The sequence below is a fragment of the Dermochelys coriacea genome, chromosome 2, assembly GCF_009764565.3.
Source record: "Dermochelys coriacea isolate rDerCor1 chromosome 2, rDerCor1.pri.v4, whole genome shotgun sequence".
NCBI classification, from domain to species: Eukaryota; Metazoa; Chordata; order Testudines; family Dermochelyidae; genus Dermochelys; species Dermochelys coriacea.
This window is the reverse complement of record NC_050069.1, coordinates 158,482,327-158,506,362: the sequence shown is the minus strand read 5'-3', so window position 1 is coordinate 158,506,362 and position 24,036 is coordinate 158,482,327. Positions and strand designations below refer to the sequence as shown.

Below are 24,036 nucleotides of genomic sequence, written 5' to 3'. Positions count from 1 at the left end.
GAGCAGCAAGAGTAGCCTAATGGGCTATTATCCACACTGAAGTATACATTCTATACCCAGTGCACATACACTGAGTAGACCACAATACCCGAAGATACCAAACAAAAACTAAAGAAAATCAGAAAAAAAACCCTTTATAACTATTCTTATTAAAACCAACGAAAATATCCAAAGGTCAAACTGTAGATCTGTGATATCAAAGATTAAAGTAGTCAAATTATAGAAATACTGAAAGCAGCTGCAGGAAACACACTCCACAAATAACTGCAGAAGTCATTGAAATGTTTCCTGGTACAGGATTGCACCCTGCATTCTTTTTGCAAAATAAATGTAATCAGTGTTACACATGAAGGGTCAAATTTGCAAAGCAGTCTGACCCTGATCTCTGTAAAATATATGCACAGTTTCATAAACACATAGCAAATCACTTTTTATCTACATGATTTGTGCATACAAAATTGAGGACAGAAATTTAGAGACCTTTTCCTATTTATAGAAAACAACAGGGAACACCAAAAAGAAATTGAATGAGTAATAAGCAAAGGTAAATGCAAAGAATAAGTACTATAGGGTTCCCGAATTGTAACTCCTCATTTCCGTGGATGGGGATATTATCCTATACATTTATTCCAGGCAGGGAATCAACCTATACATTCCAGTTCTAATACATTTTTCACTGCCAAGAGCTATATATATTCTAATACATATAGATACAATTTCTAAGGCCCAGATTTAGGAAAGCATTCCTGTTCTCTATAGCACTTAAGCACATTTGTAACTTGAAGTCAATGAGACTTAACAACATGCTTAAAAAGAAAAGGAGTACTTGTGGCACTTTAGAGACTAACAAATTTATTTGAGATAAGCTTTCGTGAGCTACAGCTCACTTCATCGGATGCATGCCTAAAGTTATACATGCACTTATGTGCTTTATTGAAGCAGGGCCTAATTGCATACAAGGGAACTTTTCATTAATAAAAACAAAAAATTGTTTAGCACCATCCTTTTGAATGTCTATCCAAACTGGGCTGACCCTCCAAGCATTTTGATGCTCTGCCATTCCCAACAGTGAAAATGGCATTGTTAAATTTATGTGACACAGAAGAACTCAACTAATTTCAACAACAGACATGATTTCCAGTTTATTCTAACAAAATGTATTTGTTTTACTGACAAGTTTTGAAACTTATCAAAACATCCAAAGCTAACAAGTATTAACAGAATTTTTTTTGTTAACTTTAACTTAAGGGAACATTGAAAAGAAGTAACAAAGATATTCAAATACACTCTCAGTGCATAAAATCTCTTAAAAAATAAGTGCAAAAATAAAATATCACACTGCATATTCGACAAAGAAATGTAACACTGCTACATAATCAGCACACAGCCTCAACCTATTCACCAGAAACCTTTCTAAACTCATATCCCCTTACACTGTGTGCATTTCACATATAAACTGTGAAATCTCACAAAATACAGATAACAGAACCAATTGCACACCATCCTCAGTTCAATTGCCTGTTATTACCTAGAGACCCCAATATTTTGCCTTTTTCTCTTGCTATATAGAGCAGAGACTTGATCCTTCCACATCCTACCTACCCACAATGATCAAGGGATGACAACCTATCACATATTAATCTCCATATACAGTCCAGAAATAACCCCCTTTCCAATGGCACAAAAGACAAATGTACCCCACCCACCCTTTCTTTACAGAATGAAAAATCTCATTATACCTTCCCTATTCACCCTCCCATTGTTGAGTCAGATACAGATACTTTCCAGATAAAGACCATATGTCCATCTTCATCTACATCATTGAACACACATAGGCCACAGATCTCAGAGCTCTTCAGGTATTTGGCTCCCCTCACCACTCCACTGCCTCTCCCTCACCTTCAAGACTGAAGAGTTGCACAATATTCCTGGTTCCTGATCCTCTCCTTCTAACTGAAGGCTTAGGAAATCTCAGGATCAGGATTACTAGGTGCCCTGACCTCGTACTGCCTTGCACAACTTATGAGACATTTCTTACTAATGGGAAAGCTTTGAAATGCCATCAGTTCCTCAGGTTCCCTGTCCTGTGAAGTGGAGGGGTGATACACAGGGGTCCCTTTCCTTTATTCAATATCCCATAGGCCACGTGGACTTTATAACGTGCGTATCACTATACAAAACAATTTTTGTAAATAAGTCTTTTAAAAAGTTATTTTAAATAGTGTTAAGTCCTAGATTTTAATTGTATTTTATTATATGTAAAGTCTGAAATTTTACAGTCAAGCTGTTTTTACCTAGAGGGACTTCAAAACGCAGGTATTTTGTGTAAAATTTTTAAAAGTGCACTTTTAAGCCTCTGTCATCAATTAATGGCTTGACAAATACCCTTCAAACTTAAATAATTTCTACGTACCCTGAAATTAAATCCCCAAAACTCTCCTCGTGTGAAAAAGCTATAAAGGGAGTGAATATAGGGACTAGAACGGAAACTTGGCTACAACCTTAACTAGCGAGCTGCTTCTGGAGTTTGTCCATAGTAGGGTAATTTTTAAGGACCCTCAACTCAAAATCATCATCATTGTTGTACTTTGGTGAATAAAACAACTGTGTACTTTGGCGGAATGAAAACCATTGCTGCAAACAGAATCATCATCATTACTAGATTAACCACACAAGACTGGACTAGATCTTCAAACATTTAGATCCAAATACACGAGCCTCTAGTACCTGAGCTGAAAGAAAACCAATATAAAATATCACAGTGCACTATGAAAGAACCAGTCTGATGTGCCTAATTTGCAACCAGCCACCAGAGGGCAAACTGTTCAAACACACTAGCCATCACAATTAGACACCTAAGTAGTTAATTTTGTTCAAAAATATAATTTTGTTCAAATACAGCTTTCTGCAAGGATTTTAAGGATATTTAAATATGCAGATATTTGATAGGATAGTAAGAAGCTATTTTTGAGCCAGAAGGACGCAACGGTACATTAGACAAACTACACGTCAAATAACGACAGTTATTTAATGGCAATAAAACAAACAGCAGCAGAAGCACAGCCAAGTAAAGCCGGCAATTTTCATCCAAACCAACTTTCCTAGCCAAAATCTTTGAGTAGCTAAAAATGACAGTTTATAATGGAACCTGGTTGCAAACTTAAGCCCTGATTCTGCAATTTACAATGCACAGGTCTGTGATGCTTGCAGAGACCCACACAACTTCAGTGGGGCTCTACGTGAGTACAGCAGCCCACCAGGGCATTGTAAATTGCGGGACTGGGGCCTTAATTAAGAACCGGCTGTTACTGCTCTATAGTAATCCCTCTGTGATCGCAACATCTGTGTCACTTGAAAAATGACCAGCCCAGCTCTCTTCATACCTGGGAATGCTATAGAAATACATCAGAAGACGAGCAAGCTCTGTACTTGTGGAATGTTCACTTGACCAGATGGTATTTCTTGTGCAGACTTGCACCACTGCTCTGCCACCCCGGTCTCGGCTTCCTAACCAAATAAAACGCACAAAGAAAAGCCATTGAAGAAGCATGACTGAGAACGAGCGATTTAGAAGTGTGTGTGTCTGGAAAATGACAATGCAGAAAATCTTAAAAGTGAAAATAGTAGTGATTTTCCATCCCCTGCATTTACCTTATTATACTGATTGTGATCACAAAATTTCTTAATCAGTGTGAAGATCATTCCTACTATTTAAGTTCCTACTGGTGATTTTGATGGGCAAGATCTCTTGCTGGTATAAACTGGCTTGGCTCCATTGAATGGAGTTGTCAGTTTATACCATCTGACCCATATATCTTCTAAAAATAACTTTTTCTATGGCAATCAATTTATCTTGGCTATCTTTAAGAGATCTATGTATATTATACTATGCATGTGTGTGTTTATGTTTCATTTATCATCAGCAACATTGTTATCTGTCATTACATACCACATAAAGAAATGACTCCAGACTGCAGTAATTCCTGGTTGATTTCAAGTAATTGGTTTGGTAATCTGTGGCAAAGGTCTCCAGCATTTGTAGACAGCAGCTCACTCTCACAATGGAATAGCTCAGGAGATGCATTTGTAATTGTGCTATGCTCACCCTGGAAACTGTTTCTTGAGTCTATTACTGTTGAGTGCTGCAGAAAATCTGGCCAAATGAAAGACAACTGGTTAAAATTTTTATTTTTCTGTGTATTTGAAAATTGCTCTTTAGGTAGCTTCCTATCAACATGTAAAAATTAGCATATATTTATATATTAGCATATATAAATAGAACAGAAACCATATATAGATTACATTAAAAATAAATTAAAAGAACATTACAGTTGTAAAGCTCTCAGAAGTCAGGAAATTCCAGAATGAAGGTTGCCCATCGGACCTGTGCAAATGCATGATTCAGTCTAATTATATGAGCAAAAAGAATGGCGTACTTGTGGCACCTTAGAGATTAACACATTTATTTGAGCATAAGCTTTCATGGGCTAAAGCCCACTTCATCAGAGTATTTTCTCCACAGGACCCTGCTACTCTCAGTGCACAAGAATCCTTCTGCTCCTCCCCCAGCTTGTTCCTGGCTCCAGTCTGTTCCTATCCTCCCCAGGCTCCTAGGTCTGTTCCCCTTCTGCTCTTATTCCTCACGCCCAGTTCCAGTCCCTGTCCCCACACCCACCACAGCTCCAGCCCCCCAGCTATCCTCTTCACCCCCCGACATTCAAGTCAGGCTGTTCCTCCTTCTCACTGGAGAGCCAACAGGAGGCAATCTCCCTGCTCTCAACCCTTGTGCCCAGCACTAGTGGCCCCTGGCAGTCATGAGAAGCAATTGCAGGGAAAGTCCCTTGGCTGGAGCGTACAGGCTCTGTGGGATGTCGCATGAGCATTCAAATTGAGTAGGAGATGTATGGGGACTGAGCATGCTCAATAAGGATGGAATAATCAAAGAATAATGCTGCTAGCATGTAATAAACTTGCACTGAGCATGTGAGAACTGAGATTTTCAGAGGTTTATAGTTCGGCTAATTTGGAGCAAAATTTCACAGAGATGGCAAAAGGCACATCACTGACATGATGGTGCCCACCTCTACTAAATTTCAAGTCACTGCTTCGATACATGGAGGTGCTACAGCTTGTTATATTATTTTATATATACAATGTTATAATAATTTTGTTAATGAATATGGACAAAACAGTATATTTTGCCTATTTGTTCTTGGAAATAGTGAAACTGCTTTAGCTGAAACATCTGGAAAAAAAATCAGCCTGAGGCAGAAACCCACCATGGGAAATTTCAGCCCAAACAGTTACAATTTGGCAATGTTATAAGCAACCAGAAACAGGGTTTTAAATTGGTGACCCTTAACTATAGGCGTAGCTACCAAATCTGCCTATGCTAAAGCTTGCATATTAAACTGAATGAAAAACTCTGGGATTAATGTCATATTAAGTTTGCAAAACAAAGCACCGAGAGGTCTGGAAATTTCAATCTCAACTCTGCTATGTTGTGCTTATGTCTTCAAATATGATCAGGGCTTAATTTGTGCCAGGGTTTGCCAGGGCTGAGCCCCGAAACCTCTAGGCTTGGCAGTTCATAGCCCTGGCACTGAATATGGTCGTTCTTTATATAATTATAAATTATTGTTAATATTATAGAAGCAGTGATAGCAAGTCCATAGCCAAGCCTGCATTCAGATTTTTTTTTTAAACAAAGCAGGTCTAAAGCCCCTGAAATATTAATCCTTCAGGGAACAATTAACTGCATTTTCCATGACATTTTTAAAGAAAATTTTTACAGACTTCCCAGAGCAAATATTTTTAAATGAACCCCAACTGAAATGGTCCAGAGCATCTTGCTTTTTCTGGCTCTCTGTGGCTAAAGAATCTCAATCACCAAGCTTCTCGCACACACATAAATGTAGTTCCTATAACCTCTCAACAGATAACATTAAACATTTGAAAAGTGGTCTAACAAAGTAAGTTATTCCCTTAATTCATCATTCCTTTATGTGGCTCCATAAAGAAAAGCCAATGGAAGTGGCCAGGATCAACCAATTACTTCTTTCTTTTGAGGGTGCCCAGCCTGCACTGAGGCTGGGATCACTTGCAGGCAAGCTGAGGTTTGTCTTGTCAGCCTAGTTTGGCTGCCATTTTCCACCTAAACATGCCCCTTTCCATTTTACAGTCTTTAATAGCAACAGGGAGCAAGCAGGAGGAGGGAGACTTACAGCCATATTGGGTTGACACACCCCACTTGCTTTGCACCTCAGCAGCTGAAGTAATACACTACAGTGACGGGGGGGAGGCATATAAATAAATAGATTACATTAGATAGTAAGGAGACACTGGATCGGATTAACTTCTTCCAGTTTAGTAGGCAGGAGATCCACCCCGATGATGCATATTTTATGTGTAAATAAATATACACAAATACACAGACAGAAGGGAAAGAAGAGGAAAGAAAGATGGAAGAAAAATTCCTTGGCTGACATCCCACATTTCAGAGATGTCTACATCCCACAGTTGCTGTACCTTTGAGTGCTGCACAAGAAACAGGGAGAGATCAGAGTTTGCTAAATAGAAAAGGAAAATTCAGCTGGAAAATGGCTATTTTCAAACATCTGAAAGACTATTACCAGCAACAGAGAGAAAAAACAGGAGTTAAAAGCTATAAAAATACACTTGACATCCTCCCATGACACTTTATATTACTAAATGATTATAGATAAAAAAATCAGTATTTTATGCTGGTGTTGCTCAATAAGCAACACTGAGTTAATTATGGAATAACATTTTTGTCACAAAGAAGCAAAAAATGGCAGTGGAGTTGACTCAATGCCAAACTGAAGCTGTGGCAAGGCACCTAATCAACTGCAAAGAAGAGGAAGAACTGTGGCTAGGGCATGGGACTGGGAATTTGGAAACTTGGGTTTTGTTCCTTGACTTTGCCAATGTACTTCACGTGACCTTGAAAATTATCCCTGCAATACATAATTGTTATTGTTACTAAACAAAAATAAATCAGAAAATGGCTTTAGGCAAATCAACACAACTATACAAGTTGGACAGTTGCTCAGCTGGTATAAATCATCCTAGCCCTGTTAACATCAATGCAGCCACATGGATTTACAACAGCTGAAGGACTGGCTCCATTTATTTATTTATTTATTTATTTATCTGGAAATGTTCTGAGACATTGGGACTGGCAGACGGCTGCAATGCTCTCTGCAGGATTTGGCAGGGATATTAATGCCAAGGATGCATCGTAGCTGAAAAATATGCAAGGTGCTTGAACCCTCTAAACTCTCACCAGGTGCACCGTCAGCTGAGGGTGTGCAGTACCTTGCAGGATTGGGCCTTGCGTTTTCAGAGGAACCACTAATCTGAAAGCAAGGCATGGAATTTAGGTTTATAATGGCATCATTTCAATGCTTTCTGGGATGTAACTGGTTGAAAGTACATTATCTGCTGTTGCTGGTCTATTCCTTCTTTCAACTGATGGAGAGGAGGTAGAAATCTTCTCTTCCCATAAAACATATTACAATCACTTTGCTAAGAAAGTTTTAAATCTCTCTCTATCTTTGCATCTGTGCTAAGAAGTCTTCAGGATCTCTGCTGCCCCACCTAGGTTCCACAGCCATGGGGACAAACGCAAACCCTGAGGGAGTCAGACTTAAGAGACTGCCCTTCCCAAGGCAGAAAGTGTAACTCCACTTCACCAACTGCCCATGTATAGCAATTGGAACAGCAGGCCAGGGAAAAATGCAAGGGAAGGCAGTCCTACCCTCTTATCCTGGGGGAGCAGAGACTATTCCACCTGATTGACAAACAGAGTGGATGAGCCATGCTTCATGAGGACAGCTCTGTTCAGCCAGAGAATGAAGACAAGGCCACCAGGTCAAAGATAAACTCTCCTCCCCATTAGCAACTAAGATAGAAAGTAGCAAAAAATCTCCCATGGAACTTCCCAAACTAAATGGAAGATAAGATGGAAGAGACCCATCCTAAACCTACTCCCTATGCTGCTGGAGCTACACAAGTTTTGCTACAGCCCTGGAGCATGATCTCCCCATCTCTACCTGTCATGCAGCTTTGTGGTCTCCCATCTAAACTAGGCGCTAGCACTCAGAGGATAAAGCAACATGATGTAGAGCCAGTTTATGATGCCATCAGAGGCTTGCATGCCCCTTACAACAATGTAAAGTTAGGTCAAGATTTGGCTTTTTGATACCATTGTCAGTTTTTACAAAACATGACTCTATATCCTAGTGTGAGCCATTAATCCTAGCTCTGATACCATTGATATACGTCCCCATGAATACAGATTTTGTCAAAAACGAGGAGTCCAGTGGCACTTTAAAGACTAACAGATTAGTCTGTTAGTCTTTAAGGTGCCACCAGACTCCTCGTTGTTTTTTTTGTTTTTATGGATACAGACTAACACGGCTACCCCTCTGAGATTTTGGATATTAATTAAATCAAATTGTTCACTGAAAGAACGACTGGTGAAACCCAGCAGCCTTATCACTTAAAGACTATAAAAACAATATAGCAGGGTGTTCCCAGTTTCAGTACTTGTGCTCCAAATTTTCAAGACATTATCCCACATTATCTTAGGTGCTAACCCATGTCAATACAGAATAAAACAACATCAGTAGATTAACAGAATCTGGCAATCACTAATGGCAAATGCCCTGTTGGGAAGCTGTGAAATCACCTGAGATTTGTCACCATACAAACTGGAAGGGGGGGGGGGGAGAGAAGAAATCTCTGTCCAGAAACACTTTTCCAAAAACACCCCAGTGCATAGCTCAATATGCTAATAAAAATTATATACTACAAAACCCCACTGTCTTGCTCCCCACTGAGCAAAAAAAATATTTAAAGAGGATTCTTGTCTTAGAAATGACCCATCCATTTCCAAATAAATAAATAAATTACAACTTCTGCATTTCCCTTAGACTTGCAAGCATAACCTTTGAACTCTAAATGAGGAAAAAAGAAAACTCTAACTCCCAGAAGCTGAATCTGTGACCTCGGTCACCTATGCTGCCAATCTTAAAATCAGTTGACCATAACATGACAATTTTTTAAGCAGAACTCCACACTGAAGTCAATAGGAATTTTTACTTAAAACTTATGGCATGTTCTGGCCTACTGTCTGACATTTTCATATTTTTTATTGTGGCTTGATTCATGTTTGAAGGTAGAGTTGATACTGCGATAAGTACATTACCTGAAATATAAGAACAAAGAAATGCTGCAGATGAGAAAAGACCACACATTTATGAAGTTTCTCTGTTGTTTAAATGCCATTAAATTACGTAGAAGCAATCTTGTAAAAGTCTATCAACAACCATTAAAAATACATTGCACACTATTTGTACTTCAATATCATGTTTGTTATAACTAGCCACACACTTTCCCTTATTTGAAAAACGGGCTTAGATAACTTAATTTTGGAGGGCAAAGGTTACTTCGGGATAATGACTGTTTCATTAGAACGGTGATATTCATGGTGTTCTCAGGACTGCATTTCACAGCTATTTAACACTTACTTCTCCCACCAAGACAGGCAGGCAGGGTGCGGACCCCCTCTCGCCTCGAATCCTGGGGCAATAGGGGGCGGCGGAGTGAAAATAGCAGCCCCTAGGGGTCAGGACAGGGAAACACAAAGGCCGCTCCCTGGGGGTCATTGACAATTCTCCATTGACAATTTGCATTTAAAGGTAGTTGATTTTTTTTGTACTGATCCAAACCACATGGAAAGTAACTTGAGTTGTTTTTAATGTATAAATACAAAGTATAGAGGAGAAATTCCAGACCTTCACTACATGCCCAGCATCTATGTTTTTGATAATGTCTGTAAAATGCCAATTGACTCCAAAGACATTACATGGGATTAATTGAGAGCAGAATTTCATATGTGTTTCAAGAAGGTTTTTTGTTGATCTCTGATCAATTTTTTTGACAGCAGACTATACAAAGCATTCTGAAAAGCATATCTTAAAGCAATGGAAATAAAATAAATTTACTTAAAGTATTAAAACAGTAGTAAAATAGATGTGAAATAATAAAACATTGATGATGTCACTACTGTTTGTGCTTTAAATCTGAGCTCAGAAAGCAGAAAAAAAAGTAATTTTATGTACAAAGTTTATATATGTTGATGCAGGCAAGCTAAAGATTTTAAAAAAAATAAAATCCATGTTGTAGTTTGGTTTTTACCTTCAACCTCTTTGTTGCATTTGTTGCTTTTCACTGTAATGAATAAATGACCGTTGGAGTCCAACTTCCCCAGTCTTAACGCATGTCCATTTAAGAGCTTTTTAGGGTTTGTACTTGCTGAACTATCTGAGAACAACCTTGGACTATGATCCTTACAACGCGAACTCTTATGTGACCTATCTAAAGACCGAGACCTTCTCGGTCCAGCCCTGCAATCTGCTATTGAGAAAGTTTCATGAGGTACAAGCAGTTTTTCTGAGGCCTGTGAACAATCTTCAGGCCTTATGACCTCTCTTGTTTCCTCCTTTGGTGCAAGTCTATCAGCAAGAGAATCTTCCTTCTCAATCTGTTTCTCACAAGATTTGCTCTCAGAGATTCTCAAGTCATCATTCACTTCACATGAGTCTACTGTCTGGTCTGAAGACTCCTCTTCTGCAATTGATTCCTCTGAGCTGGAACCAAGATTCATTGGGTTTTGCAAAGCTTCCATGTATGACTTTCTAAACAAGCGCCTTGTCTCAAAATATGAAGAATCCCTGAGTTGTCGTCTTCTTGGACAAGGGCTGCTCAAATCTGTGCTGAAAGTTATACTTTTGATGCTGTTCTTTTTCTCCATTATGGGAGATAACGCTCTACCTTTTAATACTTCAGGTGTCATTTCAGGCTCAGTGGCCTGTGGTAAAGCCCTCTCCATCATGCTGGGGCAGTCCTTAGTCAACGTGCTGAGATTTACGTACTCTCCTTTGCTCTCCTCAGCTGGGGTTCCAGGGAATTCTAATTCTGCCCTACTTTCTGCAGTATGAACTGGACTATACACTTCACTCCCTTGATTTCCATGATTATCGGTAAGTGTTGCTTCTATGACTGTAGAGCCAGTATCATTGGAAGTGGAACTGTCATGTGAACTATTGCTCTCCATGGTCTGTGTCATTGTTTTCACATCAGTATTATTGCTGATTAACCGGTCGAGGAGAGGGCTACTGGAATAATTATGCAGAATTGTTTCAGCTGTAGGGACAAAAATAGGATTCACTATATTCTTCCAAGGTGTTCTATATACAGCTGGGCCAGTGGTAAGTAAGCAGCTTTGCAAGGGAACACTCTCCCTTTCACAATTTACATTTTCCAAAAATTCTGCTGTAAAAACACATCCATACACGGTTTCAGGTACAATAACTTCTTCCATTCCTTGTCCATGTCGGGAGAGGCATTTTAAAACTAGTTTTGCTGACTGCTTCCCAGCCGGAAGAATTTGTAAGTAGAAATCGCCTGGTTTCAGACGGACTCTGTGAAGAGATGCTAACTGCACTACCACTTTTTCATGGATGCACAGTGGCCAGCCTTCATGGTAGAAAATAAGACCAGTGTATTTAGCCTGCAAGGAAAAGAGAAAGCAAAATGTCTGAGAAAAAAATCTTTATCTTGGACGACAGCATTTCGTTACAAATATAAAACAGTGGGGTCAAATTCTGCACTGACTACTCCATCATTGAGCTCCATGCAATTAGACAGGGCTATAAAAGGTTTGTATAACATAGATTCATAGATACTAAGGTCAGAAGGGACCATTCTGATCATCTAATCTGACCTCCTGCACAACGCAGGCCACAGAATCTCATCCACCGACTCCTACGAAAAACCTCACCTATGTCTGAACTATTGAAGTCCTCAAATCGTGGTTTAAAGACTTCAAGGAGCAGAGAAGCCTCCCTCAAGTCACCCATGCCCCATGCTACAGAGGAAGGCGAAAAACCTGCAGGGCCTCTTCCAATCTGCCTTGGAGGAAAATTCCTTCCCGACCCCAAATATGGCAATCAGCTAAACCCTGAGCATATGGGCAAGATTCACCAGCCAGATACTACAGAAAATTCTTTCCTGGGTAACTCAGATCCCATCCATCTAATATCGCATCTCAGGGGATTAGGCCTATTTACCCTGAATATTTAAAGATCAATTAATTACCAAAATCACATTATCCCATCATACCATCTCCTCCATAAACTTATCGAGTAGAAACTTAAAGCCAGATAGATCTTTTGCCCCCACTGCTTCCCTTGGAAGGCTATTCCAAAACTTCATCTAATTTCAAGACTAAACTTCCTGGTGGCCACTTTATACCCATTTGTTGTTTTGTCCACATTGGTGCCGAGTTTAAATAATTCCTCCCTCTCTCTCCTGTATTTATTCCTCTGATATATTTATAGAGAGCAATCATATCTCCTCTCAACCTTCTTTTAGTTAGGCTAACCAAGCCAAGCTCCTTAAGTCTCCTTTCATAAGACAAGTTTTCCATTCCTTGGATCATCCTAGTAGCCCTTCTCTGTACCTGCTCCAGTTTGAATTCATCCTTTTTAAACAAGGGAGACCAGAACTGCACACAGTATTCCAGGTGAGGTCTCACCAGTGCCTTGTATAATGGTACTAAAATCTCCTTATCCCTACTGGAAATGCCTCTCCTGATGCATCCCGAAACCGCATTAGCTTTTTTCACAGCCATATCACATTGGCAGCTCATAGTCATCCTATGATCAACCAATACTCCAAGGTCCTTCTCCTCTTCCGTTACTTCTAATTGATGCGTCCCCAACTTATAACTAAAACTCTTGTTATTAATCCCTAAATGCATAACCTTACACTTCTCACTATTAAAATTCATCCTATTACTATTACTCCAGTTTACAAGGTCATCCAGATCCTCCTGTATAATATCCCGATCCTTCTCTGAATTGGCAATACCTCCCAGCTTTGTATCATTTGCAAACTTTATTAGCACACTCCCACTTTTTGTGCCAAGGTCAGTAATAAAAAGATTAAATAAGATTGGTCCCAAAACCGATCCCTGAGGAACTCCACTGGTAACCTCCCTCCAGCCTGACAGTTCGCCATTCCGTAGGACCCGTTGCAGTCTCCCCTTTAACCAATTCCTTATCCACCTTTTGATGTTCATATTGATCCCCATCTTTTCCAATTTAACTAATAATTCCCCATGTAGCACGGTATCAAACGCCTTACTGAAATCTAGATAAATTAGATCCACTGCATTTCCTTTGTCTAAAAAAGCTGTTACTTTCTCAAAAAAGGAGATCAGGTTGGTTTGGCACGACCTACCTTTTGTAAAACCATGTTGTATTTTGTCCCATTTACCATTGACTTCAATGTCCTTAACTAATTTCTCCTTCAAAATTTTTTCCAGGACCTTGCATACTACAGATGTCAAACTAACTGGCCTGTAGTTACCCAGATCACTTTTTTCCCTTTCTTAAAAATAGGAACTATATTAGCAATTCTCCAATCATATGGTACAACTTCTGAGTTTACAGATTCATTAAAAATTCTTGCCAATGGGCTTGCAATTTCATGTGCCAATTTCTTTAATGTTCTTGGATGAAGATAATCTGGGGCCCCCGATTTAGTCCCATTAAGCTGTTTGAATTTCGCTTCTACCTCAGATATGGTAATATCTACCTCCATATCCTCTTTCCCATTTGTCATGCAACCATTATCCCCAAGATCCTCTTTAGCCTTATTAAAGACTGAGGCAAAGTATTTGTTTAGATATTGGGCCATGCCTAGATTATCTTTAACCTCCACTCTATCCTCAGTGTTTAGGGGCCCCACTTCTTCTTTCTTAGTTTTCTTCTTATTTATATGGCTATAGAACTTTTTACTATTGGTTTTAATTCCCTTTGCAAGGTCCAATTCGACTCGACTTTTAGCCTGTCTCACTTTATCCCTACATGTTCTGACCTCAATAAGGTAGCTTTCCTTGCTGATCCCTCCCATCTTCCACTCCCTGTATGCTTTCTGCTTCTTCTTAATCACCTCTCTAAGATGCTTGCTCATCCAGCTTGGTCTACAACTCCTGCCTATGAATTTTTTCCCCTTTCTTGGGATACATGCTTCCGATAGCTTCTGCAGCTTTGATTTAAAGTAATCCCAGGCCTCCTCTACCTTTAGATCCATAAATTCTTCAGTCCAATCCACTTCCCTAACTAATTTCCTTAATTTTTGAAAGTCAGCCCTTTTGAAATCAAAAACCCTAGTTGCAGATTTATTTTTGTTAATCCTTCCATTCAGTTTGAACTGAATTAGCTCATGATCACTTAAACAAGATTATCTCCTACAACCATTTCTTCTATGAGGTCCTCACTACTCACCAAAACCAAATCTAAAATGGCATCCTCTCTAGTCAGTTCAGCAACTACTTGATGAAGGAATCCATCAGCTATCGCATCTAGGAAAATCTGAGCCCTATTATTATTACTAGCACTGGTCCTCCAGTCTATATCTGGGAAGTTAAAGTCTCCGGTGATCACGCAGTTTCCATTAGTATTTATTTTATTAAAAACATTAAAAAGGGCTCTATCCATATCCAAATTAGATCCCGGAGGTCTATAGCACACCCCAAGCACTATTGTAGGAGAGGCTCTACTAGTTATCTTCCCCAATGTAATTTTTGACCAGACGGACTCTGTCATATCCATTGCATCGCTTCTTATTTCTTTACATTCTACTTCATCATTGATATACAATGCTACACCACCGCCTTTACCTTTATTTCTGTCTTTCCTAAACAGCACATACCCTTCAATACCTGTAGTCCAGTCATAACTACTATTCTACCATGTTTCTGTTATCCCTATAATACCTGGTTTCACTTCCTGCACCAGTAGCTCTAGTTCCTCCATTTTGTTACCTAGGCTCCTCGCATTGGCGTACAAACATCTTAATTTTTGCAGTTTGGCCTCGCTCACATTTTGTACCCTATTAGGCACAGTCACTCTACAGCCAGTATAACCTATTAGACTGGTATCCACGCTGCCCTCGCTCCTTATATACATTCTCCTACCCACGGCATCCTTTCTTACTTCATCTTCTTCCTTCTCAATGCTAAAATCTGGCGTAGAGATTACCTGGACATCTCCCAACCATCTCCCCCAAATTCCTAGTTTAAAGCTCTCTTTATCAGTTGTGCCAGCCTTGATCCTAGAAGTCTATTTCCTTCCCTACTCAGATGAAGTCCATCCCGAGAGAACTGTCCTCTGTCCGTGAATGCCTCCCAGTGGCCATACATCCCAAAGCCCTCCTTATAGCACCACTGCCTAAGCCATCTGTTGACAGTCATAATCTTGTCACACCTTTGTTGCCCTTCTCTAGGAACAGGCAGAATCCCACTAAAGATCACCTGAGCCTCAACTTCCTCAAGCATCTTCCCCAGCCTAGCATAGTCTCCCTTAATACTTTCCAGCGAGAATCTAGCCGTATCATTTGTTCCCACATGAAGGATAATTAGGGGATTCTTTCCCGCTCCCTTTAGGATCCTTTTCAACCTCAGGTCTACATCCCGTATCTTAGCACCCGGAAGACAGCACACCCTTCTATTCTCTGGATCAGCTCTAGTTACAGGCCTGTCTATTCTTCTCAATAAAGAGTCCCCTATCACATAGACCTGCCTTTTCCTGGTGACAGTGCTATTCTCCAGTCTCTCCCCTGTTCCCTCTGGCTGCAAGTTCTATCCATTCCTATTTTCCCTTATAATCCTCTTCAACCCATCCTGTATCCTCCTGGGGCTCATATTTGGTGGGGTCTCCCTTGACTCTTCCCCTTTTCCTATAGGACTAGCCTCTCTTCTCTTCTTCCTTGCCCTCCCACCTTCAGCGACTACCTGCTGAGCCCCTTCTTCATTTTCCAACTCTGCAAACCTGTTCCTAAGCTCTATTTCTCCCTCACTAGCCCGTCTTTTCCTCTGCCTGGTTCTTTTAGTCACATGCTTCCACTGACCACTTTCCTCACCCAGTCTCCCCTCAGAATTCCCCAGCCCTGCTTCCATCTGTAAGTCTGAGCTTTTCCCTTCAGATACCTCATATCTTTGCTCCATCATCTGCTCAAACCCCTTCCTAAACTCAACGAGACTTTCCACCTGCATCTCCAAACCTCGGATCTTTTCCTCCATCAGCTCTATCAGACGGCATTTCATGCAGAAAAAAACTCTTACCAGGTCCCCCCTCCAGGATCATGTACATACCACAGCTTCCACATCCAGTCATCCTCAATGTGTCTTCCACTACAGGAGTCACTCCCACAGCTGCCTCCGTATCTGTCATCGCCTTCCCCCCTAAATCCTGTTAATCTGGGAACACAAGTCACACCAAAAAGAACCCCCCCAGCAAAAGCAAACCCCAAACAAGCACCACAAGCCAAACTCCCCTTGCAAACTCCCACTCAAACTCCCCTGTTTAGAGCTCTGTTTGCTGGCTCCAGTGCCACTGCAGCTGTCTGTGCTGCTGCCTGACTGGCTGGCTACCTTTATAGGACCCCTAGTCAGAAAAGCCCCGCCCCCAATCAGGGCTTAGCTTCTCTCCCAGCACAAAGCCCCTACAAGCCTCTACACACACACACAAATACTACAAATACAAAACCAAGTACAAATACCAAACGTAACATAATTTAAATAGTCTCTCTTAAGATAAGGGGTGTCAATATTATGCCTCTTCCCACTATAATAAGCTACTAGTTTATTGTTACATTGTATCTTGCAGCCTAATTACATTAATAGAACTGATAATAGTTTCAGGAGAAGGTAGATCTCTTGGGTATAGTATAAAGGGCAGCAATAGGCCACATACAGACATGCAGATAAGAGCCATTAGGAGCAAGCTTAAGATAAGCCAGAAGGATAAAAATGGCAGCAAAAATAAAGGAATTGTAAACTCTTCCCTTCTAACCTAACATTTAGAGTCACCATTATGCTGGACATTCTCACAGTCAATGAGAAGCAAAATGTGGACAATACTGCCCATGATGTGTAATAAAACATTTTTCAATGCACACAAACTACAAATTTCCCACACCGGTATTTAAAATAGCACCAGATACATACTAGCTGGTGGGTGACAGGAAAATGAGGGAGGGGCATCAGTGAGATCCCGGGTAACATTCTGGTAAGAAGTCCAGATCCCACTCTGTCTACAGTTGCAGGGAAGGGGGAGGCTGCTGACCTTGGAGTCTGCTTAGGGAATTTATTTTTCATACTAACACCTTGTTTGCAGGTGTCTGATAAATCTGAAGCCCCTCATTCTGACAGCTTAAAGGGAGTTATTTCTCTTCCCCCACTTCCCCTTTCCAGAGTCTTCAGGCAGCTGGGGAAAAAGTATGTCCATTTCTTCCTCTAACCAGTGACTTGGATGCTGCTGGGATGTGAGTGGGATGTCTCTGCTACTATACCCACTTCCCATCCTCCTGGCTGCTGTGAGGGGAGTGGAGAGATATCTTTACTATTAAACCCTTCCTCCAGCTTCCTGACTGTTGCAATGGGGGAGGTTTTTCACTACTGAGATTTTCCTCCCCTATAAAGAACTTCAGTACCTGCCTCTGATGCTACGAGAAGTTTCCCCAAAAAGCAGCAGAGTGAAAATGCAGTATTTCCAACTCCATAAATTCAAAATCTTAACACAAGCCCACAAAAATTACAAGATTTTAAATAAATTTGGGGGGGGTTATTTTTGAGCACTTAGGGGTAATATTTTCTACTTTTTGTCTGCAACTATCAGGGCTAGAAACTTACCTTCAGAAAGAAAGCCAAGATAGTCTCATACTCACATGACTGTAGGAGCTGGGGCTTTAAGTAAAATATCAAATATCACAAGACTCATGATAAAACTGTGGAAGTTGGTAACACTAAAATTGATGTGATTCTTTTCAGCATCACTGCCCAAAAGACTGTCACTTGGGCAAAGCTAGGAATAGCAGCAGAGGTACGGGAGTTTTCTCGGCAGAAAAGACAGCACAGCACTGGGTCACTTTTGGAAGGTTTTGTTTTACAGCCATAAGAGCTCAAGAATTAAATTTTAAAAAAAAATATAACAATGAAAGCTTAAGGTTTGCAGAAATTGATCGTGTCTTAAGACCTATAGGAACAATTTTCTTCTCCTTGCTAGGGGAAGGGTTTGGATTTTTCAAGCTTTGTGCTAATATCAACTATATTTTTTTGCACTTGAAATCAAACTATTTCTGATTTTGAGCAACTTGCAGGAAGTTTTAAAATAATATAATCAGGCATTGAAAAAAAATAAGAAGGAAAACCAGAGAGTAAGGAAGAAGGAAGGATTTGGGGCTTTGGCACTGAAAGGGGGAGCATACCCTCTCTTTCCCACCTCCTTGGGGAATAGGGTCTTATCTCCTTCTTCTTTGAACTTGTGTCTGTAGGTCCCACCTAATGATTTTCTGACCATGTCCCATGGAATGCTGAGCATCCCACATGGTGGCTCTCTTTCCCCCTGGTTGGGTACACTCCCCAGTTTCCTTAAGAGGTTCTCCCTACTGAGCCTCATAGATCAACATGTTTTCTTGGAACTAAACACTGAGTTTGCAAAGGGAGTAAAGCACTGATCAATTCATTCATCGGCTATGCAGAGCACTGCACAATGTCTGCATGCTATTAGGCTGAGCAGAGAAATAGATGAAAAAGTGGCTTTTCCTTTCTGGGAATGTGTGAGGAGCAAAAAAAGAATAAACCTGTGATTTCACAGATAATTGGTGAAGATGTAGAGATATCAGAGTAACCAAAACAAGGCGGGTCTCCAGGAAATATGTCCATGACACCTTTATCTTGAGGAAAGGGTGGGGTATGGGCAGAGATGGGAGAGGAACCTGAAGTTCACTTTACACAAAGATTCATTGTTTGTAGTTAAGTTCCAAATATTGGGAGAGCAAGGTACTTGCTTGAAACACCCTGTTTGCTTGCCAGGAATGGAATATTTTGGTCTCCAGTTTCTATTCACTCTGCACAATCTCTCTCTTTGCCTATATATCTCTAATGACAAATGACTCTTGCCATTTGGAATCACCATTTATTTTCATATATGCCGAACTGCCTCAAACATTCTTTTAGATTTAAGACTTATTCAACTAATGCCACAGTAACAGCAAATACATTTAAAAACCCCCAGCAATAAAGTTACAAGAGTGAAGGATATGCATATTCCCTTCCCCTTACTAAAAAAAAAAAAAGCCAATAGTACAGGAACAAAATATCGAGACGGAATGTTAGCTCAAGCAAAAATGCACCTGCTGCAGAATCTTCCTACATCTAGGACTAACTAATACAGTATAAAACTGACAGGGTCAAAACATGCAGACAGAATGCAAGGAAAGATTTAAGGACTGTAGCAGCTGTAAATAAAGTAATTTATACAAACTGTACTGTCTGACAGATAAGGAAAGTTCTGCATGGTTCAAGAAAAGTTATTTGAAAATAAAACAACATAAAATAAAATAAAAATAATCCCACTCTACACAATCTTGCTTCTTTCTATTCAGTGTCTGTTAAACTCCTTATTAGTGGTCACTAATGCTAGCATATATAGGACACTATTTAGCCCATAAGAGAAATATTTTAGTGACATGATGGAGAGGATGAATTCTTCTGAGAGGATCTATATATGGAGGGGAGCTCCCCATTCTCACTAGCAGGGTGGTGACAGCTGACTCCTTGGTACCATCACCCCATGTCACAGATCCTAGGCAGATTGCAGGTTAGAGGTGCATAGCCCCACCATCTCGGCATAAATCTACTAAGTTAATGCAGCGTCTGGTTCTACAGGGTGGGGGGTTACCCCTGCCCTCCTCAATGGTACCATGTGAGGAAGACTCCACAAAAGGAACCTCACAGTTTCCCTCCCACCATGGCCTCGTCCTATTGTGCTTTCATGGTGTTACGTGTTTTTGCCCCCCATTCCCCAAGAAAGGAATAATTTCTCCCTTCCCCTCGCCAGGAGTTCTTTCACACAATTGTCAGAATATAAATTCAGATGGGGGGAGAGGGGGGAGAAGATAATTCACCCGAATAAAAATAAGCAGCAGCCCTCACCATTTTTTTTCTCCCTCTATTTATTTCCCAGCTTTTATTCTAATCTAATTAGTCACTCTTCATGGCAAACACAATTACAGCTTATTTCTTTTAGCATTCTGTAATAGTAAACTCAGTGTTTAAAATTCACAGTAACAGATGAAAATTACAAACAGCTTTAACTGTTTGGAGGGAAGGCTTTGAGACTACAGGTCTGGCTCTTAATGATCAGTAATGTTACATAGCTTATGATGAAAAGATTTCATTTTAAAGCAAAAAAAAAAGCATACTTGTGTAACTAGAAAGATGAAAAAGAAAAACAGTCACAGAGACTACTGTTATTTACATGTCACAATAACAAAACAAAAGGTTTGTCAAGACCTTACTGTAACATTCCTATTCTATAGATCTACTCATTTTGACAATTACTTAATTATTTTTGGAAAAAACAAAGAAGCTGAAATTTGCAGTTTATCCCTAATACCACACAGTCTTTAACCATTCAACATTCACTTGCAGAAAAAAATCTTTTCCCAGCTCCTTGGCTAATGACATTTTAAACAAATTGTTGAATTCCGCAGAGGCCATGAAAGGTGATGAGAAGTTCAGAAGGAAGCCAGCCATCCAGAACTGGGTTTAAAAACAGTTAAGCAAAAGGATTTTCAACCACTTCCAGACTGACAATGAGATGTGCTGGTCCAGTGGGCATAAGAGGAAAGAAAAAGCTGAGGCTGGGAACGCTGGAAAGCAGCTTTCAATTGTTCAAGCGGTCAGCTTCACAAGCTCTCTAAAAAACAGTCTGTCTTGATACCAAAGAAACTCTATTCCCTAAAAATCAATGCTACTAAACCTGGTAATGGCTGTTTCTCTAGGCATAACTCATACTTAAACTCCCCCAAAAAGATATTGTAGTGTTACTGAGGAAATGTAGTACTACTTCATATGGAGAATTCTCTCGTAGAAACAGAGTGTCAAGCAACAGAAAAGGAATTACTATTTCTCCAAGAAACAAAGAAGCCCCACATAAAATTATACTGCAGCCATAACAATCACCACAAAAATATGTCTGGCACAAGAAGACCAACTGGAGAGAGACTAGGTGAAATCCTGGCCACTTGAAATCATTCAGGGTCATTTGTACAAGGTGTATCAGTCCACTCTAGAGAGGTGCAAATTCTAGTAAACACTAGCATGCTGTGTACTAACTGGCCTGCGTGGACCTTCCTGGTGTACACTAAAAGTTCCCTAGTGAAAGTTAATGTAGTCTCACATCATTAACGTGCACAAGAAAACATTTAGTGTACTCCAGCAGAGTCCGCATGGGCCAGTTAGTGCACAACACGCAAGTGTGCACTAGAAGTTACACCCTTCTAAGGCAGATTAATGCACCATGCAGACAAGCCCTTACTTCAGGGAACCAGAATGTCACCCATTCACTCTAACAGCAAATCATCATGTAAAAAAACATTTTTAAATGATATATTACATACAAGACAAATATTAAAATGATGCAAATGTTTCAAATACAATGCAGACATCTCTTGGACTTTTTTGCTAATTTAATATGTTAGAAGAAACCACAGGACCTTCATACAGGGAAAAACATCAGATTACGTGTGGTCAATAGAAAACTAAAATGAGGTCACTTTAAAGAATTATTATCCATACCATGACCAGATGATATCTGGAATACTATAGCAGGTTCAATCTGGTTTTCCCACACTGGATCTTAAAAATGGGTATTGGCAAGTGGAAGTGGACCAAAGGACAGGGAAAAGACTGCTTTCATAGCAGATAAGGCCCGGGGTAATTTAAAGTGATGCTTTTTGCTTGTGCAATGCACCAGCCACATTGTAAAGTGTATTGCCCAGCATGCCACTCTTAGTCTGTTTGTTATATCTATATGATAGCTGCGTGCATGCTAAAACTTTTGAACAAGAATTGATACATTTACAAATGGTCTGTGATAAGCTTAATGCTGCCAAACTGAAACTGAACCTAAGGAAACATGAATTGTTTCAAAAAAAGAGGTAATTTATCTTGGGCACACAAACAGCAAAGGGGGAATTTCTGCTGACAAAGAAAACAGAGGCTACGCAGAACTGACCAACTCCCCAGACACTCACACTTGGAGATGCCAACAAAAAAAAAGTTGTGAACCATTCCTATAAGCTACAAAACATAACAGATTAAATCTGAGACCTTAATACTTTGGCACAGGTTTTTCCCATCTCCCATACCACTGGTTCTCAAAGCTGGTCTGCCACTTGTTCAGGAAAAGCCAGCACATCCCCTGGCCTACACCGCTTCTCGCAGCCCCCTTTGGCCTGGAGCGGCGAACTGCGGCCAGTGGGAGCCGCGATTGGCTGAACCTGCGGACGCGGCAGGAAAACAAACCGGTCCAGCCCGCCAGGGGCTTTCCCTGAACAAGCGGCGGACTGGCTTTGAGAACAACTGTCTTATGCCATATTTCATCTTAAAACTACAAGCTGTCACCCGGTGACCACAAAGTTTTCACTACCGTATTCTGAGGCACCTTTCTAGGTGCCAAATGATTTTCCAGTCACACACTATTTTTATATCAGGATCCTCTCTGTGAGAAGCTTTAGTTGCTCTGAACTCTGTTTCTACCATCCCACATGCATTGTTACAGTGGATGAACCAGGAACATTTTGGAAAATTATGGGAAGAGAAGAGACAGCCATCTCCTCCTCAGTACACTCATTCCCTTGAGCAACCAATTCCTTGCAGTCCTGGTTGGGGCAGCATTTGCAATTAACTGCCCAGCAAAGCCATCTGGACAAGGCATCAGCATTACCATGCTCATGTCCAGGCCTGTGTGAGACTGAAATCATAGCACTGCAGTTTTTCCAACCACCTGGCAAACTGCCTTCAGGATTCCTGAACCTAAAGAATTATTGCAGGAAAACATGGTCTGTCCTGACCACAAACTTCCTCCCATACAAATACTGGTTAAAGTGTTCTATGGATGTAGCCATTGCCAGGAGTCCCTTTTGGGTGGTGCAATAACTTCTGTCCGGAAAAGACTTTTGCGGTAATAAGCCACCACCGTAAGTTCTTTAGGCTCCTATGTCAATACTGACCCCAAACCATAAGCGCTAGCATCTGTGACCACTATGAAAAGGGGTTTTGAAACACAGATAGGCCAAGACAGACGCAGTCACCAGAGCTTTTTTTCAACTCTGAAAATGCTACATCACACTCCTCTAACCACTGAAATGGTATCCCTTTCTCACCCAGCCTATGCAATCGTCTTATCATATTGGCAAACCCACAAATAAGGCTTCAGCAATAGGAGCAGAGTCCTACATCTGTGAAGGATTGGGCAAAGGAGACTCACCCCGACCATTAGGCCATGTCCCAGTACACTTCCCTCCTCTCTCCACTTTTTTTAATCCATTTCTCTCTTGCTTGCTGAGCTGTCCTTGGTTGTCTGTTTTTTCTTCTCTCATTTCCAACCCCATTTTATTTTTGCTTTTATTTGTTATTCTAATTTAGATGTTTTTATTTTTTGTCACCATAGAATTTGTCCCTAAAGCCTGAATTTGGTTGATAAATGAAGAATAGCTTGCTTTCCTGGCACAATAAAAATAATTAAATTATAATAATAATCCTTATGAATCACTTTAACTAGTTTTTAAATATTAAATTCAGATGCATCTAAAAACCTGTGCATAGTTATAAAGACCAGGCACGCTTCTGAGTAACAGGATGATTTAGTTGCTACATTAATAAGCACTCTATAAATCAATGAAGCAAATAATTAAATAAAATACACGTGGTGGCATTTTTGTCAACAGAGTGATAAAATATTTTGCTCAGAGAAAAAATAATGAATAGTTTGTAGATGCAAAGCACCTGTCCAGACCTGAAAGAGAGAAAGATCCCCTGGGCCTGCCTGCTATCTGCCTCAGTAACCACAAATCTAATGACTTAATCAGTAA

The 24,036-nt window shown here is 40.3% G+C and overlaps 1 protein-coding gene across 5 annotated transcripts in view; it reads right to left on the bottom strand.

Moving 5' to 3' along the window:
- The window catches only part of PLEKHG4B (pleckstrin homology and RhoGEF domain containing G4B), a 168,166-nt gene that overhangs the window by 68,991 nt on the left and 75,139 nt on the right, over window positions 1–24,036 (bottom strand). For all 5 annotated transcript variants that reach the window (XM_043508576.1, XM_038390722.2, XM_038390724.2 and 2 more), the window contains 3 exons: window positions 10,225–11,599; window positions 3,950–4,153; window positions 3,384–3,507 (listed from right to left, as the gene is read on the bottom strand). In XM_043508576.1, coding sequence (XP_043364511.1) covers window positions 3,384–3,507; window positions 3,950–4,153; window positions 10,225–11,410 — 1,514 coding nt within the window. In that variant the 5' untranslated portion in view covers window positions 11,411–11,599. The remainder of the gene's footprint in view (window positions 1–3,383; window positions 3,508–3,949; window positions 4,154–10,224; window positions 11,600–24,036) is intronic.